The 17,493-nt window shown below is 40.3% G+C and overlaps 1 protein-coding gene across 2 annotated transcripts in view; it reads right to left on the reverse strand.

The window, feature by feature from the left end:
* LOC111142048 (exportin for tRNA) overlaps window positions 1-15,739 on the reverse strand; it is a 47,851-nt gene extending 32,112 nt beyond the window's left edge. Inside the window, exons 1-6 of one of the 2 annotated variants that reach the window (XM_022494979.1) lie at window positions 15,441-15,739; window positions 11,768-11,901; window positions 5,593-5,675; window positions 2,415-2,471; window positions 1,654-1,723; window positions 332-550 (exon numbers count right to left, since the gene is read on the reverse strand). In XM_022494979.1, the coding sequence (XP_022350687.1) occupies window positions 332-550; window positions 1,654-1,723; window positions 2,415-2,471; window positions 5,593-5,675; window positions 11,768-11,827 (489 nt within the window). In that variant the 5' untranslated portion in view covers window positions 11,828-11,901; window positions 15,441-15,739. Of the gene's footprint in view, window positions 1-331; window positions 551-1,653; window positions 1,724-2,414; window positions 2,472-5,592; window positions 5,676-11,767; window positions 13,889-15,440 lie in introns of those variants that run through there. The other variant, XM_022494980.1, reaches the window with a different exon arrangement.
* Window positions 15,740-17,493: the final 1,754 nt, after the last annotated feature.

The following is a 17,493-nucleotide window of genomic DNA, read 5'->3' on the forward strand; positions in this document are numbered from 1 at the left end:
GGTTTCAACAACGGGTCATGTAAGGAGTGAGCAAAAAATCTGTTTTTGTCAAGTAGTTAAAAACAAAACAAAATAAAACCAAAAACAACAACAAAAACCTACCTTAAAACCAAGGTTTCAACAACGATGAGACTCCTGATCTCATCAGAGTTATGAGTTTGAGCCTCACGCTCGGTAGAAGATTACTAAAAAAATAAATATGCTTAAAAAAAAAAAAAGGCAGAAAGAACAGAAAATTTGTTTCCAAAGAAAAACTTCCTGCTCTTTTTATTATGTGCCCATCATCTCCTACAAAATCCACATTAAGAACAATTAATGGGAAGTTACTTGCCTCTGATGTATGCACCACATCACGATCCACCAACTCTGAATCAATAGCCATGAGGATTCGGAGGTACAGATCTACTCCCCTTGGATTTAGGTCCACTACTGAGAGAATGTCAAAAAAAAATTTGGGCCATCTAGTGAGATATTCTGTAACAAAAAGTAAGGCGAAGACTTGGGCCGCTTTATTTCGTATAAAGGTCTTCTCTGGTTGGGGATTCAGCATCTGACAAAGAGAAATAGTCCATGAAATTAAATGTAAGCTGTAAAGTCTCAAAACAAAGTTTTCCTATTTATCATCAACAGGCAAAAACTCACCAAGCCTCAATACGGTCTAGATTAGCTATGCAACAAATATGCTGGAAAATTACCAAAGTAATTTAAGTGATTACCGAGATGGAAAATAAACAAAGGTGCTATGTTTACTTATTATTCTCATACTTTTATTTATTTTTTTTGAAGATTTTATTATTTATTTGTCAGAGAGAGAGGGAGAGAAAGTGAGCACAGGCAGACAGAAAGGCAGGCAGAGGCAGAGGGAGAAGCAGGCTCCCCGCCGAGCAAGGAGCCCGATGTGGGACTCGATCCCAGGATGCTAGGATCATGACCTGAGCCGAAGGCAGCTGCTTAACCAACTGAGCCACCCAGGCGTCCCTATTCTCATACTTTTAAAGAAAAGTTTCATGTGCAGAATTTTACTAGTTTTTGGTTCTACTAGTTAAATTGTTTTTCTTCTGTTTGCTCTTTAAGAAAAATAGAAATTCTAGCTACCTAACTGCTTCATATGTTAAGATTAAAATTAACAAAAAAGAACGTAATGTGAATAAAGAACTCTAATGGCTCTCTTGTAAAGGACTCTTTGTGAAGAAGCTGTCTAGGAGGGCTCACCTTTAGGAGTGAGCAAAAAATCTGTTTTTGTCAAGTAGTTAAAAACAAAACAAAATAAAACCAAAAACAACAACAAAAACCTACCTTAAAACCAAGGTTTCAACAACGGGTCATGTAAGGAGTGAGCAAAAAATCTGTTTTTGTCAAGTAGTTAAAAACAAAACAAAATAAAACCAAAAACAACAACAAAAACCTACCTTAAAACCAAGGTTTCAACAACGCCGTCATGTAAAGAATCAAAGTTTCAGTGATTGATATAATTTTAAATTCCTGCTAAGTTTCATATACCCAAGATCTTTGAAATCAGCACTTTCTAAAAAAGCTATGGGGTCAAAGGGAGGATAAATGATGAACATTTCTGAGGCAAAGTTCTAAACTCTCACAACACTAAAAATTTAAGTATCTGGTAACTTAATGTACTGAATGAAATTACTATTTTACCTGAGCTTGAAGCCAAGATATGAGCGTCTCCCTAATTAGTTGTTGTTGAACAGTAGTTAGTTCTGAATATCTGTTCAAAATAGAGAAGACAAATAATGATGGCTATATTTGATGTCTGTGGTTTAAAAAGTAACAGCCTCATATATCTGAAAAGGAAAATTTGCCTAACACTCAATTACTTAAAATTTCCTAAAAGAAACTGATAATGCTTCTCATCATGGCTTAAAAGAAAAGATAGGGGTGGGCCCAACAGGTAGCATCATTGATCTTAGTTTGATTTGTGGTCCAGTTCATGTTAAAATAAAATGACAGCTGTGGAATTTCTCAAATAGAAATACATCTATATTTTGAGGTTTGTGGCTTACATAATAAATCAACAGGCAAATGAAGGATCCTCTAAACAGTGATTCACTGTTTTTGCTTATTTAAAGCAGGGTTCTAAATACAAGTGGCCACACTGCCACTAACCTCTAACAGAACTGGCTTACAGAAACAGGTCTGGCGTTGCTAGATCTTCTGATTTTTCCAGAGAAGCTCAAAATGAATTTTTTCTGTGAAATGTCTGGATTTTTTATATGTAATCAATTAACTCAGTGTTTTTAAAACACTTAGATAAATCAAAAACACATCTATAAACTGGATGTGTCTCATACACCCTCATTTACAGCCTGTATTATGATTTTCCCAAAGAGAGAAAAACTAATTTAGAAAGTGACCTCTCCCCATATATTTCAGAGTCAAAACAGTGAGAAAAGCCTTACTTGTATTTAACTTGATGTTCTAGTACTTGAAAGCAGAAAAACTTTATGTGATCATCACTGAAAAAGAAAAAAGGAAAATCAGATAAACAGAATATAATTTAAAGAAAAAACAAAAGTAAAGTACTAGTGAAACATAGTTGAAAAGTTTCTCAAACAAGACCTCTGGCTTACTTTCTACTTAGCAATCTCATTTATTACACTGCTTAGAACTTAATTATTCCATGCTCAATAGTTCCACTAAATCTCACAAGCAAAACAATGAAAAAAAATTAAGATGCACCTTAAGTATACTACAAACAGAAGGAATTTCCCTAAATTCTAGATGTTAGGATTACTGGAACCGTTCCTACACTTTACAATAGAAAGGCTAGGTGTGGGGCGCCTGGGTGGCTCAGTGGGTTAAGCTGCCATTGGTTCAGGTCATGATCTCAGGGTCCTGCGATCGAGCCCCTCGTTGGGCTCTCTGCTCAGCAGGAAGCCTGCTTCCCTTCCTCTCTCTCTGCCTGCCTCTCTGCCTACTTGTGATCTCTGTCATATAAATAAATAAAATCTTAAAAAAAAAAAAAAAAAAAAAAAGAAAGGCTAGGTGTAAAATGACAAACAGTCACACAGCCAGGGATTGAGTCAAATCAGAGATGGTAACTCGTCATCCCTAAAGTTCAATCCTACACAGTTCCACTGCAGCCAAATCCAGAACAAGCAGGGTCACACAGACTGGTAGTTCAGCCTCAAAATTTATATAGAAAACCAAGTTACAAATATACTGCCCTTATAGAAAGGGCAGAAATCTACCAATTTTCTACTCTCAAGGTCTCTACAGGGTTGATACAGAGTTAGTCACAGTGAGCCAGCTACAATCTCTGACAAAAATCTCTTTAGTGAACAACAATCTGTTCATCCAAGACAGCTGGTTTGGGCCGGGCTTAGTCACGGAAGACAATTTTCATAAATAAAGCTAACTGGTCAATATAAGAATAGACAATAACTTAGACTACATGAATGAATTAAATAAAGTAATTTCACACACAAGAAGATGAAACTTAATCTTTAGAAGTTTTAAGTTAGGTTTAATCAGCACCTCTTGTAAGTAAGAACTTAGGGTTTCTATTTTTTTTTTTTTTTAAAGATTTTATTTTATTTGACAGACCGAGATCACAAGTAGGCACAGAGGCAGGCAGAGAGAGAGGGGGAAGCAAGCTCCCTGTTGAGCAGAGAGCCCGATGCAGAGCTTAATCCCAGGACTCTGGGATCATGACCTGAGCTGAAGGCAGAGGCTTTAATCCACTGAGGCACCCAGGCACCCCTAGGGTTTCTATTCTTTTTTTTTTTTTTTTTTTAAGATTTTATTTATTTATTTGTCAGAGTGAGCACAGGCAGACAGAGTGGCAGGCAGAGGCAGATGGAGAAGCAGGCTCCTGCTGAGCAAGGAGCCCGATGTGGGACTCGATCCCAGGACGCTGGGATCATGACCTGAGCCGAAGGCAGCAGCTCAACCAGCTGAGCCACCCAGGGGTCCCTAGGGTTTCTATTCTTAACACGGATGATGCTGAAGCCTTAAATCAAGTATACAAGACTCTTGTTTTCCACTCAAAAATAAACTATAGGAATCCTTTAATTAAAAGCGAGATCTTTAAAAAAAAAAAAAAAAAAAAGCCAGATCTTCTATACTCCCAGGCCTATAGTATATGTTCTCAAAATTAACTCTCACTAGAGCACTTGCTTGACTGTAAAAGGTGGCAAGTATGATAGCCACAGCATGCTGAGGATGTCAGCTAGAAGCATCACTAATATCCATGGGCATCTATTCCCACCAGTGAGTTGCTTGCTTATAATTAGTCAGCTGTGTTTCCCTAACCCTTACTATGTCAGTCGTAGGTCTTTTTTTAATTAAGTAACTGAATTAACTATTATATAAACTAATGAAGTGAGTGTGAAAGTGCTGATTTTTGGAAAAATTAAGTTGAAGGCTTTGGAAAGACTTCATAGAAAGTCATATTGCAAAAAGGAAAAAACCTTAGAACACTAATTCAAAGGGATACACGCACCCCTATGTTTATACCAGCATTATTTACAATAGCCAGTATATAAAAGTAGCCCAAGTGCCCATTAATTGATGAATGGATAAAGATGTGGTGTACACACACACACACACACACACACACCCCACAGGAATATTATTCAGCCATAAAAAGAGTGAAATCTTGACACTTGCAATGACATGGATGGAGCTAGAGTATATAACGCTAAGTGAAATCAGTCAGTCAGAGAAAGACACCCTATGACTTCACTCATATGTGGAATTTAAGAAACAAAAGAATGAACAAAGGGAAAAAAATGAGGGAGAGAGAGAGTGACAAATCAAGAAACAGACTTATATTAACTACAGAGTTTAAACTGATGGTTACCAGAGGGGAAGGAGGGTACGGGTACGAGTTAAGTACATGATGGGGATTAAGGAGGGCAGTTGCTGTGATGAGCACAGGGCGTTGTATGGAAGTGGTGAATCACTACACTGTACACCTGGAACTAACACAACACTGCATGCAAACTAACTAAAACCAACATAAAATTTAAAATAAAAAAAATTTTAAAAAAGGGAAAAACCTTGTGTGTATTTGATGTGGGCTAGATAACCAGAAGACTCAGGAGTGGTAGAAGAAAATAACCAAAAGTCTAGGAATCTGTACTAATTGTTCCTCAATCCACTAGAGACCGAAAGTAGAAATTATAGAGGATGGATCACTGAGTGTGATCTCTGCAAGATGAAGCGAATGCTAATGGAATATACATAAAGGAAAGACCTTGGCCCAATATAAAAATGTTGCCAACTGAGTTGTTTCTATACTTTAAAATAAAAATGCAAGATATATACAATTCATGATTACCTCCTTTGCCAACTTTTTAGAAAACCAACGATCACTTCCCATCTTAAGAAGTTTTTACTGTACTGTATTCCAGCTGGGATCTGCTGTCAGGTACACAGCATAAGGCAAAGTCTAGTTTTGCTAAAAGTTAATCCTGGAATGGCCAAATTACTGGTTTACTATTTTTCTCATTCCTATACTAATTGGTTTTCCAAAACACAAGCCATAAAAATGTTTTTATGAAAATATTTTCTAAATACAGGTCTCACAGAAATTTAAATTCCTCTAAGTTATGTAAATTTTCTTATAATTACCTGTATGTCCTCTGGGCTAGAGCTTCTGCACACACTTGCCAGGCATCTGGGGAAATCTTTAATTGCTCAAAATAGGCCAGGGCCTGTAAGATTGCAAAGGTATAAATGCATTTGGAATAGTTGATCTCAGTACCCTACTGATATTAAAATATTCTAGGAGTAATAATAAATAATAAATCAGTCAACCTGAAGAAAAATAGCTAAAACACTGAATTCTGGTTTCTGAATAAGTGCAACTACTGATCATTCCTAGAAAAAAAGTTTAAGTTAAAAAAAAAAAAATCCCATCAGTTAGATACTCAAATCTGTTTCCTTATAGCAAAGGAGACAACATAAAAATGCCCTGAAAATCCCATCAGTTAGATACTCAAATCTGTTTCCTTATAGCAAAGGAGACAACATAAAAATGCCCTGCTGACCTCAATGGGTAATTATGAATATTAAGAGAAAAAATACACAAGTGCTATGCTCAGGTAATGATCCTGGAGTCCTGGGTTAGAGTCCCTCATCGGGCTCCCTGCTCAGTAGGGAGTCTGCTTCTCCCTCTGACCCTCCCCCATCTCGTTCTCTCTCTCTCTCTCAAATAAATAAAATCTTAAAAGAAAAAAAAATTCTTAAAAAAAAGAAAACCCAGGGGTGCCTGTATGCCTCAGTCAGTTAAGCATTCAACTCTAGATTTCAGTTCAAGTCTTGCTCTCAGGGTTCTGAGGTTAAGTCCTGTGTTAGGCACTACACTGGGTGTGGAGCCTAGCTTAAAAAATTAATTAATTAAAAATAAAATAAAATAAAAATCTTGGAAAAAAAAAAAAGCACACACACAAAAAACAAAATAAAAAAACCCAAACCAAAATTAAGAGTCCAACTGTATCATGTGGGCTAGATAACCAAAATTAGAGTCCAACTGTATGATACGAATTTTGGAAAAGTATGAATAATTGAAATGTTTAGGAAATGTATCTCATTTCATGAATTCAGGGCTTTGTTATGAGTAGATATACTCTAGGGGCACCTGGTTGGTTAAGCATCTGCCTTCTGCTCAGGTCATGATCCTGGGGTCTTGGGATTGGACCCCACATTATGCTCCCTGCTCCATGGCGGGGGGTGGGGGCAGCTTGCTTCTCTTCTTCTCGTTCCCCCAATTGCACTATCAAATAACCAAATAAAATCTTAAAAAAAAAAAGAGTAAGTATACTCTAGAATGGATGCAGCACCAAGTCCATGGGCTCTTTACCAGATTGTTGGGAAAATGAGAATTACTTCTGCTACTCTTTTCCATTTGAATGTTGCAACTGGAATCAATGACAGGTGCAGATGTCACATATGACAATGGACAAACAGTAATCCTAACAAGCTGTGAAAAGTATCTCAGTCAAGAAAATCACACAAAAACAGTGCTAGATAATTTTAAAGCAACTGATGTACTGATCAGATTTCGAAATCATGTAGAAAGAACATTAAGCATTATAGAGGAACCTCTTTTTTTTTTTAAAGAGAGGGGGAGAGAGTGGGTAGGAAGGGGCAGAGGGCAGAGGAAGGAATCCCAAGCAGGCTCCACTCCCAGCACAGAGCCCTTTGTGGGGCTCGATCTCACAACCTTGAGATCATGACCTGAGCCGAAATTGAGGGTTAGACAATTAACTGACTGAGCCACTGAGGCGCCCCTAGAGGAGCCTAATTTTAATTAGTAAATATTCTTCAAAACTGTGGTTTGTGCCCCACTAGTGAGGACATCAATTTTATAGGTCTTGATCCACAATAAAAAAATGAAAAACAATATCAGAGTGCATTGCACATAATAAAATAACTTATTTTGATTCACAGACCTGTACCCCTGGGGCTAATAATACATTATATGTTTATAAAAAAATTAAAAAAATTATTAAAAAAATTAAATGCATTCCAAGGATGGAAAAAAAAAGTAACTTATTTTGTGTAAATTGTTTTAGTTGTGTGTGCGTATATATACTATATATAGTAAAAATATATAGTTATGTAAGTCTATACAAACACAGAGTCAAGATGTAAAAATTTTTTTCCTTTAGGTTAGAGATTTTATTTTTTTAAAGATTTTATTTATTTATTCGACAGAGACAGAGGGAACACAAGCAGGGGGAGTGGGAGAGGGAGAAACAGGCTTCCAGCCAAGCAGGGAGCCCAATGCAGGGCTTGATCCTAGGACCCTGGGATCAAGACCTGAGCCGAAGGCAGATGCTTAATGACTGAGCCACCCAGGCAGCCCAGGTTAGAGATTTTAAAAGAAATAAAAAAGGCTCTGTTAGAGTTGTATGAGTGGGGTAATCGGTTTTCATATGTGGTCTCACTGGCTGCTCTCACTGATAAGATCCATGTAAATGAAGGTAAGTAGATGAACATCACCAGTTATTATCTTAAGTATAAATAATGTCTGTCTTTGGAAATTAAGAATAGAAAAACCCAGGTGCTGCAAAGAACCTAATTCAGTTGTCAACTAACATTCCTGAAACCTAGGTTTTCCTTTAGGAACATTTACTGTCCCATTTAAGGACAAGGTGAAGCCAGTCATGTATGCTGCATTACCACCTAATATTTCACTTACCAAAAAAAGAAGGGGGGGGGTTCAGCTGCTAGAATTATCACTGACATACCATTTTCTTTAAATAATGGCAAGTTTTAAGCCAAAGACAGCGATTCCATTAAGAAAGTGAAAATAAGGGCGCCTGGGTGGCTCAGTGGGTTGGGCCTCTGCCTTCGGCTCAGGTCATGATCTCAGGGTCCTGGGATCGAGGCCCGCATGGGGCTCTCTGCTCAGCAGGGAGCCTGCTTCCTCCTCTCTCTCTGCCTGCCTCTCTGCCTACTTGTGATCTCTGTCAAATAAATAAATAAATAAAATCTTAAAAAAAAAAAAAGTGAAAATAATATGAAAGTTTTCAATTTTTAATTAAAGTCTTTGCATTCTGAGGGCATGCATTACTAGCATTTTTGGTTTTTTTTAGATGATTTATTTATTTGAGGAAGAGCAAGCAAGTGTAGGGGGAGGAGCAGAGGGAAAGAAGAAAGATAATCTCAAGCAGACTCTCAGCTGAGAGCAGAGCCCCAGTGTGGGGCTCAATTCCCTCAACCCTGAGATCATGACCTGACCGAGACCAAGAGTCAGATGCTCAACCAACAATGCTACCCAGATGCCGCATTTACTGGCATTTTTAAGTGAAATTCTGTGGCAATTATGAACAAGTCAAAGCTTTTATCATCTTTTCTTCATTTCATACCTTTTCTCTAATGCTCTCCTGCCTCTAAGTGGCAAGAGTCACTTTAGCTACTGTCCCTGAAAAAAACAGAACTACAGCCAGACAATGGAGAATTGGAGTTGGCAGACAGTTATGATCAAAATGAATTATGTTCCACTACTCTTGATTTCCAACATCAGAACTATCAGAATTCACTTTCCTTAAGATTCCTTCTTTTTTTGTCCTAATTAAATCTGTTACTCAGGTTGGCTTAATGGATATCAAATTAAGCCTGAATTTGGAAGCTTAACATCAACCTGCAGCTGAAAAAAAAAAGAAAAAAACAAAACAAAACAAAACAAAAAACCCTGTAGCTGACAGAACTCATTTTTATTGATAAAAAGCATAATTGTGTATTAAGACCACTAACAATGCACTGGATTTACTTTTCTGAAAAAGAAAATTATTGTGTACTTAAGAAATCTGTTGGATAGTGGTATTTAATTAAAAAAAAAAAATGATTTCCGGGGTGCCTGGGTGCCTCAGTGGGTTAAAGCCTCTGCCTTCGGCTGAGGTCATGATCCCAGCATCCTGGGATCGAGCCCCATTCTGGGCTTCCTGCTTGGTGGGAAGCCAGCTTCTCCCTCTCCCACTCCCCCTGCTTGTATTTCCTCTCTCGCTGGGTGTCTGTTAAATAAATAAATAAAATCTTATAAAACAAAACAAAACAAACAAAAAAAACACAAATGATTTCCAAAAAGGATCATAAAAAATAACAAAAAAGGCTATTTAATAACTAAACAAAATAGTAAAAGGCTTTTAGTTATAGTCATACAATACCAAGGTAAAGATCTATGCTACTTCAACTATGTGACTAAGGCTTTGAAGGTAAGCAGCTTAAACTCTTAAATAAAGAAATTTATCTACATACAGAAAACATGGCTTTTATTTATTTAAGATTTTATTTATTTGAGAGAGGAACAGAGATAGTGAGAGAATGAGAGAGAGAGAGAGAGAGAGAGAGCGAGTGAGCGAGCAGGAGTAGGGAGGAGAAGGTGAAAAAGACTCCCCGCTGAGCAGGGAGCCTGATATGGAGCTTGATTCCAACACCCTGGGATCATGACCTGGGCTGAAGGCAGAGCCTTAACCAACTGAGCCACCCAATCCAATAACATGGATTTTATTTTTAAAAATATTTTATTTAGGGGCACCTGGGTGGCTCAGTGGGTTAAAGCCTCTGCCTTTGGCTCAGGTCATGATCCCAGGGTCCTGGGATCGAGCCCCGCATTGGGCTCTCTGCTCAGCAGGAAGCCTGCTTCCCTCTCTCTCTCTGCCTGCCTCTCTGCCTACTTGTGATCTCTGTCAAATTAAAAAAAAAAAAAAAATTTTTATTTATTTATTTGAGAGAGAGAATGAGAGAGAGAGCATGGAGGGGAGAGGTCAGAGGGAGAAGCAGACTCCCCACTGAGCATGGAGCCTGACATGAGACTCGATCCCAGGATTCTAGGATCATGACCTGAGCCGAAGGCAGTTGCTTAATCAACTGAGCCACCCAGGCACTCCGCAAAAAAATGGATTTTAAATGTCTTTTGATGTCTTAACTAGTTTGTTAGGTATCTTGTTACTAGCCAGATTACTTAAATCTCAATCCCTGTTATTTCCCTTTGTGTGGATGGCTGGTTACTTATTTAACAGCAGAGGCACAGAACCATGTTAGATATTACTTGAGGTTTTTTTTGTTTTGTTTTGTTTTACTTAAAAAAAGTTCTCCGGGGATGCCTGGGTGAGTCAGAGGGTTAAGCATCTGCCTTCGGCTCAGTTCATGATCCCAGGGTCATCAGGCTCTTCGCTCAGTGCAGGGCCTGCTTCTCCCTCTGCCCCACTCCACACTTGCAGTCTCTCTCTCTCTGACACACTTGCAGTCTCTCTCTGACAAACAAGTAAATAAAATCCTTAAAAAATAAAAATAAAATTAAGAAAGTTCTTCCAAAAAATTCTCCTTGGGCACCTGGATGGCCCAGTCAGTTAAGCATCTACCTTTGGCTCAGGTCATGATCCTAGGGTCCTGGGACTGAGTCCTGCATCAGGCTCCCTACTCAGTGGCGAGTCTGCTTCTCCCTCCACACCTACCTCCTGCTCACACCTGCTCATTCACATTTTCTCTCTCTCTCTCAAAAATAAATAAAATCTTAAAAAAAAATTCTCCTTAAAAGCACTACAAAAACTGCAATAATATTTAGTGAGACTGTTACCCTCATTAGGTCATTTATAAAAAATATCCTTCACTATGAGAAGCAGAAAGAAAAAATGCTTCTCCTTCCTCTTACCCTGTACTTCAAAACACCCATGTCTTTAAAAAAAACTTAATTATAGGCTTATTCTTTAAGTTCTTCTTTTATCATTCAGCTATAGCCCTGATTACAGGTATAGCCTACATCATGTTTAATTGTTTATTTTTGCTCAAATATCCCAGCACCTCATAATGGATTCCTTGTCATCTAATCATTTTATGTAACCTAAGACATGTCATATATAACCACTAATTTACATGTCTGCCTGGAATAAATAACAAGGACGCTAAATATCACCAACACGAAGGTTAAACAACTTGTCCAGACCAAGCCAGGAAATATAAAGATAAAATATGCACGTCTGCTATTATGGAGAGTTCCTTGAGCAATCCTTTGCACTACAACTTTTAAATAATTAGAAATAATGATTGATGTGACATAAAGAGCTGCCCTGAATCACATCAGATTTTAATACCTTTGTTAAGCCAACTAAAAAGAACATCAATCACAATGCTACCGTTTCTGTATTCAGAATATATTCAAGTACCTCAAATTTGTCTCTGTTCATTTCTACTCAAATGAAACCTTTATCATCAAATGTATTTTGTTTTTAAATCCAAGCCCTCTAATGCAAATTTGGGGTAACAACCTTTAAAAACTGATTCAGCTGACTTAACTTACCCTTTGTCTGAAGTCTGAATCAGCATTTGGATTTAGCCCTAAAAGAGCCTGTTCATCCATCCCTGCTGCTATTCTTGGAGTTTTCTGATTACAACAGGCGTGCCCTCTGATCCCACAGAAGAATCCACAAACATCTGCACACACACAAAAAAAGAAAGAAAACAATACTTGATAAACAAAACTGATGCTTATCCAGAATATCGTAACAAGTGGATGACATTACGCAAAGAAGTGTAAATGTTGAAAGAATTTCTTTTGAAACTATCCGAAATTACAACTAAAGGAACATAAGTCTCAGAAGAATGCACCTACTAAATACTCCACAATGTGTAATTTCTAAAAATCTAACATATGGAATTAATGTTCTCAAATTTTCTTATTCTTCAGGATCAAGTATACAAAGTAATTATTTTCTACTTTAAATAGAAGCATCTGATTTATGTGGTATAATCATCCCCAGTACTTAAAAGTGCAACTCTGCAACCATATTAAAATACGACACATCTAGATTCTTATACTATTTTGCCTACTTCCATTTACCAATATCACAAACCTTTAGGAAAAAAAAATAACTTACAGTGGTTGACTAAATAGTTAACCTTGGAGTTCAATATTCTTACTTGAGAGTCTATCAAGTACTTCAAGATAAGTCAAATGAAAGAGGAAGGAGCAGAAGAGTGAAAAACCAGTCATTTAACTTTTAAACAATAACTTTTAAACAAACTGGATAATTTTAGAAATTTATTTCAAAAACCATTTTTTTAGTCTTGGGAAAGCAATGCGCTTTTTCATAGTGTAGGGTCTATCATTCTCAAATAAGAACAAGATTAAGCCCCAAAAGGCAACTTAGTTTTTGATAGAACGTATAACTGAGGGAACAAGGAACAAATTCTAAATGATGTGAAAATCATATTTATTCTCTCAATGCCTACAAGGTAGGCATTATGGGAGTATGCCTACTCCTCCCATCAAAAGGCTGTAGGGCTTTGTGAGTGTGTGTGTGTGTGTGTGTGTGTGTGTGTGTGTGTGTGTGTGTTTTAATGATCATAAACCAAAGAGAAGATCAGAGCCTAAAGAAGCCAACAGACTGAAGGCAGGGGGTGAGGGCGCACAGCATTTTGTTAACAGTGAGGCCAGTATCTGATCCAGGTTAGAGGACTCCAACTACAATATGCTTTTCTGTCTTCCCCTGGGCGTGCCTGAAACAAGTCAGGGTATGCGCCGAGAGCCCTTTGAGGGAAAAGCTCAGCTTTCTCTTGTGATTACTATCATATGTTCAGACTACAGCAAGGCAGGATCCACTGCCCTCAGGGTTAACATGCAAACTCTTTTGAATGACTCCTCACTGTTCTATACCCCAACCCTGCAAGGCCAGTGGTATTCTGCCTTTCATCTTTGCACTCACTGCTTTTCTTGTTACTTGGTTAACCCCTGCCTGTCCTTCAAAATTCAGCTTAGAAGTCCTCTTTCAAGAACACTTCTTTGACCCCTATTGTCCAATTCTTCCAAAATGGATTAAATGCCCCTCTTAGGTGCTGCTATGTTGTCACCACTGCCTACTTACCAGTTTTCTCTCTATAATCTTAAAGGGAAAAGGCTGTCTTAAATATTCCTCATTATATCTCCAGGACATAGTACAACATCGGCTTTGGGTTTGGAAATACCTGGGTTTGTACTCCAATCTAGTCATTTTCAAACTGGGGCCACATGGACAACTAGGAAATGTGAAAGAGAGAGCCCTAGAGAGGGGTCATCATAGAGATGAAGTGGGAAAGACCATCTATCTCAAAAGTTGTAAAGACCTAGGTGAGATAGGTATGTAAAGGATGTCTGGCATATAGTGGGCCCTCAACAGATTATTTATAATTCAGAGCTAGTCACATGGGGAATGGGAACTACCTGGAGCAGTCCAGATTTATCATTTCATACTAATAAACGGGCATTTGAATAGATGGGAAAATGCAAAAAAAGGCAGTGGTTTTCCTCCCCATCCTTGCCACAAATGACTAGAAAATTTGATGATTCCCTGGAAAAAATGCATACACAAAAAAAAGAAAATTTGAATTTCTGTAAATCCCAGGTTAAAAAGTCCTATGGAGGGGCACAAGGGTGGCTCAGTTGGTTAAGCATCTGCCTTTGGCTCAGGTCATGATCCCAGGGTGCTGGGATCAAGCTAAGTAGGGCTCCCTGCTCAGCAAGGAGTCTGCTTCTCCCTCTCCCTCTGCTTTCTGCTCCCCCTGCCTGTGCAGCTCTCTGTCAAATAAATAAATAAAATCTTAAAAAAAAAAAAAAAAGTCCCATGGGGCTCCTGGGTGGCCTCTCGTTTAACAGGCTGCCTTAGGCTCTCTCTCTTCCTACTCCCTTCTCAGCAGGGAGCCTGCTTCTCCCTCTCCTGCTCCCCTCCCCCCCCACTTGTGCTCTCTCAAATAAATAAATCTTAAAAAAAAAAGTCTTATAAAAGATTCCTTTAATTTAGGGACAATTCCTTAAGCTTGGTAGAGTCACTTTAATTCTATCAAGAGAAACAGCACTGAAGAGAAAAAGGTCTTAAAAAACCTGGCCAATAAATAACCTAAGGAAACATAAACTCGTTAACAGTTGTCAGTACAGAAAGAAACCCCCACAGAGAAGGAATTTGCATAATAATCAATATGCAGTGCAACATAACCATAAAACGGTGAATTACCCACATGTTGTGCAAACAACTGAAAAGTTACAACCTGTGCAGAAAAGGTAACAGTTCCCTCACTTAAAGGTTGTGCATGAACACATAATGTTCTAACGTGGCACAGACGTGCAGGCTTAAACATTTGTTACAATGCGATAAACACTTCAATTATGCATCTAGTAAATGTTTTGGGAGAAGGTAAGCAACATACTTAAAATATTAAGCCCTAACTTTTCTTTGATAGCCATTAAATAAAAAAATCAAACAATCTGGGGAAACTCCTCCACCCCTACTAAAGATTGTTCAAAGACAAGGACTGAATCTTTCCAGTCTTTTAACACCACGCTGACAAGTCGCTTTAATAAAACGTAACTTCCCCCAGTAACAACTAATTAGCACTTTCAAAAAGTACTCTGTTTCTTCTGGTTACAAGGAAACATCACGCTTGCCTACCCTACAGAACTGTGAGGAAGGGAAGAGAAGAAATGGCGTGTCTGTGCTGGCAAATTACTACACAGAAATAACACTTTTCTCCTTTTTGTCCTGGGGCGGGGGGGGGGGGGGGGGGGGGGGGGCGGCGGCGGCTACGCAAAGCAAGTTTGAAGTCTCTGCAGTTGAAACTGGAGGAACACGCTGCTATTACAAATGACGCTGGCCACTTTCACTACATTAGCGGCCAGAGACGATGCCGACCCTCCTCGGCCGCCCTTGCCCCTTCCTCACCCCCTCTCCGTCCCTCCCCTAAAGGAAGCCTCGTGGCAATTCGGGTGATGAAACACCCGGCAACGGGCGGCCACGCACTCGGGACGCGCTCCGCTGCGACGGCCGCAGCTCGTACCCACCCCCACCCAGTCCGCCCAGCCTCGGGGCGCGCCATGGAGGGCCCCCGGCCCGCACCCCTCTCCAGCGGGGGGCTCCCCGGGCCAGTCTGCCCGGCCAACTTCCCCGCAGCCTCGCGCGGACCAAGCCGGGTCCGAGTCCCCCCGCCCCCGAGCTCCCAGTCACCTTCCCTATCACTCCATCCCGCCTCCCCGCCTGCACTCCCGAGGGCTGGTCAGTGGAGCGGAGCGGCGCCGCGCGCAGGGAGCGGGGAGAGCGGCCCTCGTCCTTGTCGCCGTCGTCCTCCGCCACGGCCGCAGCGCTAACGCCGGAGACCCAGCTGGCTGGGGCCGCGCGCCGCTCCGCGTTCCCTGGCGCCTTCTCTTGAGGGGCGCCCGGCCGGCAAGCAAGCAAGCAGGCGGGCGGGGTCGGCGCCCCAGGAAGGGAAAGAGCGCTAGGGGCCGGCTAACGCCGCCGCCGCCGCCTCCGTCGCCGCTGAGTCAGCGCGAAGCGCGCTCCCCGCGTCGGCGCCGCGCGGGCCAGCGCTAGCAGCCTCATGGAGAGTGCGGACGACAGCCCGCGGGCCCCGACTGGGAGCCTACAACTCCCGGCATGCAATGGGCAGGCGGCGCTTCCGGGCGCTCGCCGAGGCCTGTGGTGCATGCCGGGATGGGGCGTCCAGCACGAGTCCCTCCCACCCTGCTGAATCTCGCGTGGGTCCTCGCCGCAGGTCAGGTGTGCTTAGAATGTTACATAAGGGCTTCATTAGCTAGTTGGTAGGTTAGAGTACCGAGCTCTTGAGATCCAGATGACGTAGTCCAAACCACGTGTGATTTAGGCGTTTAATTGCTTTTCTATGATACCACGTGTTTAGGGGCCGGGAGTGTGAGGATCCTCTCAGGAGCGCAGAAAATTCCTAAGCTTCTCTTTAAACATACTAATATGTTACCGTTCACGAAAAGGAGAGCATTCTTAGGGAGTTCTACTCGTAAGTTAGTTAACTTTTCTGGTACTGCTGCTTCGTTTATTCAGAGGCAGTATTGGCTCAAGGTGTCCGCATTTGAATCCCCACCCTAACCCAATCCCTTTCCCCTCCCACACTTGATCTCAGTTTCAGGCACTTTATATAATCTTATCTGTACCTCCGTTTACTCATTTGTAAAATGGGGACAACAGTAGTACTGACCTTAAAGGGTTCTTGTGACGACTGGGAATAATATATGTTTGCACACAATAAGTGCTCAATATTTAGGTTTCATTGTTGATTATTTACTACTGGATACAGACTAGGTTGCAGTCCCTCAGACTACAGTGAGAAAGAAACAAAACTTGGGAAGGGAAATTCGGAAAAGAAGTAGAATACAATTAATGTAACAATTAAGCAGCTACATTTGTTTAGTGACCCACCGTGTGCAAGACACTACAACATGTATTTCATATATACAATATTTTCCATCACTTTTGCATCACGTTTGTAGTTTTAAAATGTCAGGCAAGTATTCCTGTCCTATTTCAGTGTATCTCCAGAGTCTAGCATATAGGACAGTGCCAGCCTGTAGTTAAAGCTCAGTAAGTAGGGGAACCTGGGTGGCTCAGTGGTTTAAGCCTCTGCCTTCGGCTCAGGTCATGATCTCAGGGTTCTAGGATCGAGCCCCGCATCGGGCTTTCTGCTCAGCAGGGAGCCTGCTTCCCTCTCTCTCTCTGCCTGCCTTTCTGCCTACTTGTGATCTCTCTCTGTCAAATAAATAAATGCTTAAAAAAAAAAAAAACTCGGGGCGCCTGGGTGGCTCAGTGGGTTAAGCCGCTGCCTTCGGCTCCGGTCATGATCTCAGGGTCCTGGGATTGAGTCCCGCATCGGGCTCTCTGCTCGGCAGGGAGCCTGCTTCCCTCTCTCTCTCTCTCTGCCTGCCTCTCTGTCTACTTGTGATCTCTCTCTGTCAAATAAATAAATAAAATCTTAAAAAAAAAAACAACTCAGTAAGTAAATAATTGCATAGATTGATTCTTACATTACCTGTGTCTGTCAGCTATGGACTGTGAAAACCCAATATTAATCCTAGTCTGAGTGACTCCAAAATCTTTAATATATTCAGACTATGTATGCCCCATTTACCTATTATCTACAGCTTATCTATAATTTATCTAATGACATTGGCCCTTTATGGTAGTTGAAACACCTAGGATTATAAATATCTTTCAATTTTGAAAACTTACATTATTTTGAAATAAAGAAGCACTT

Source organism: Enhydra lutris, unplaced genomic scaffold (assembly GCF_002288905.1).
Source record: "Enhydra lutris kenyoni isolate GAN:26980312 unplaced genomic scaffold, ASM228890v2 scaffoldscaffold7, whole genome shotgun sequence".
NCBI classification, from domain to species: domain Eukaryota; kingdom Metazoa; phylum Chordata; class Mammalia; order Carnivora; family Mustelidae; genus Enhydra; species Enhydra lutris.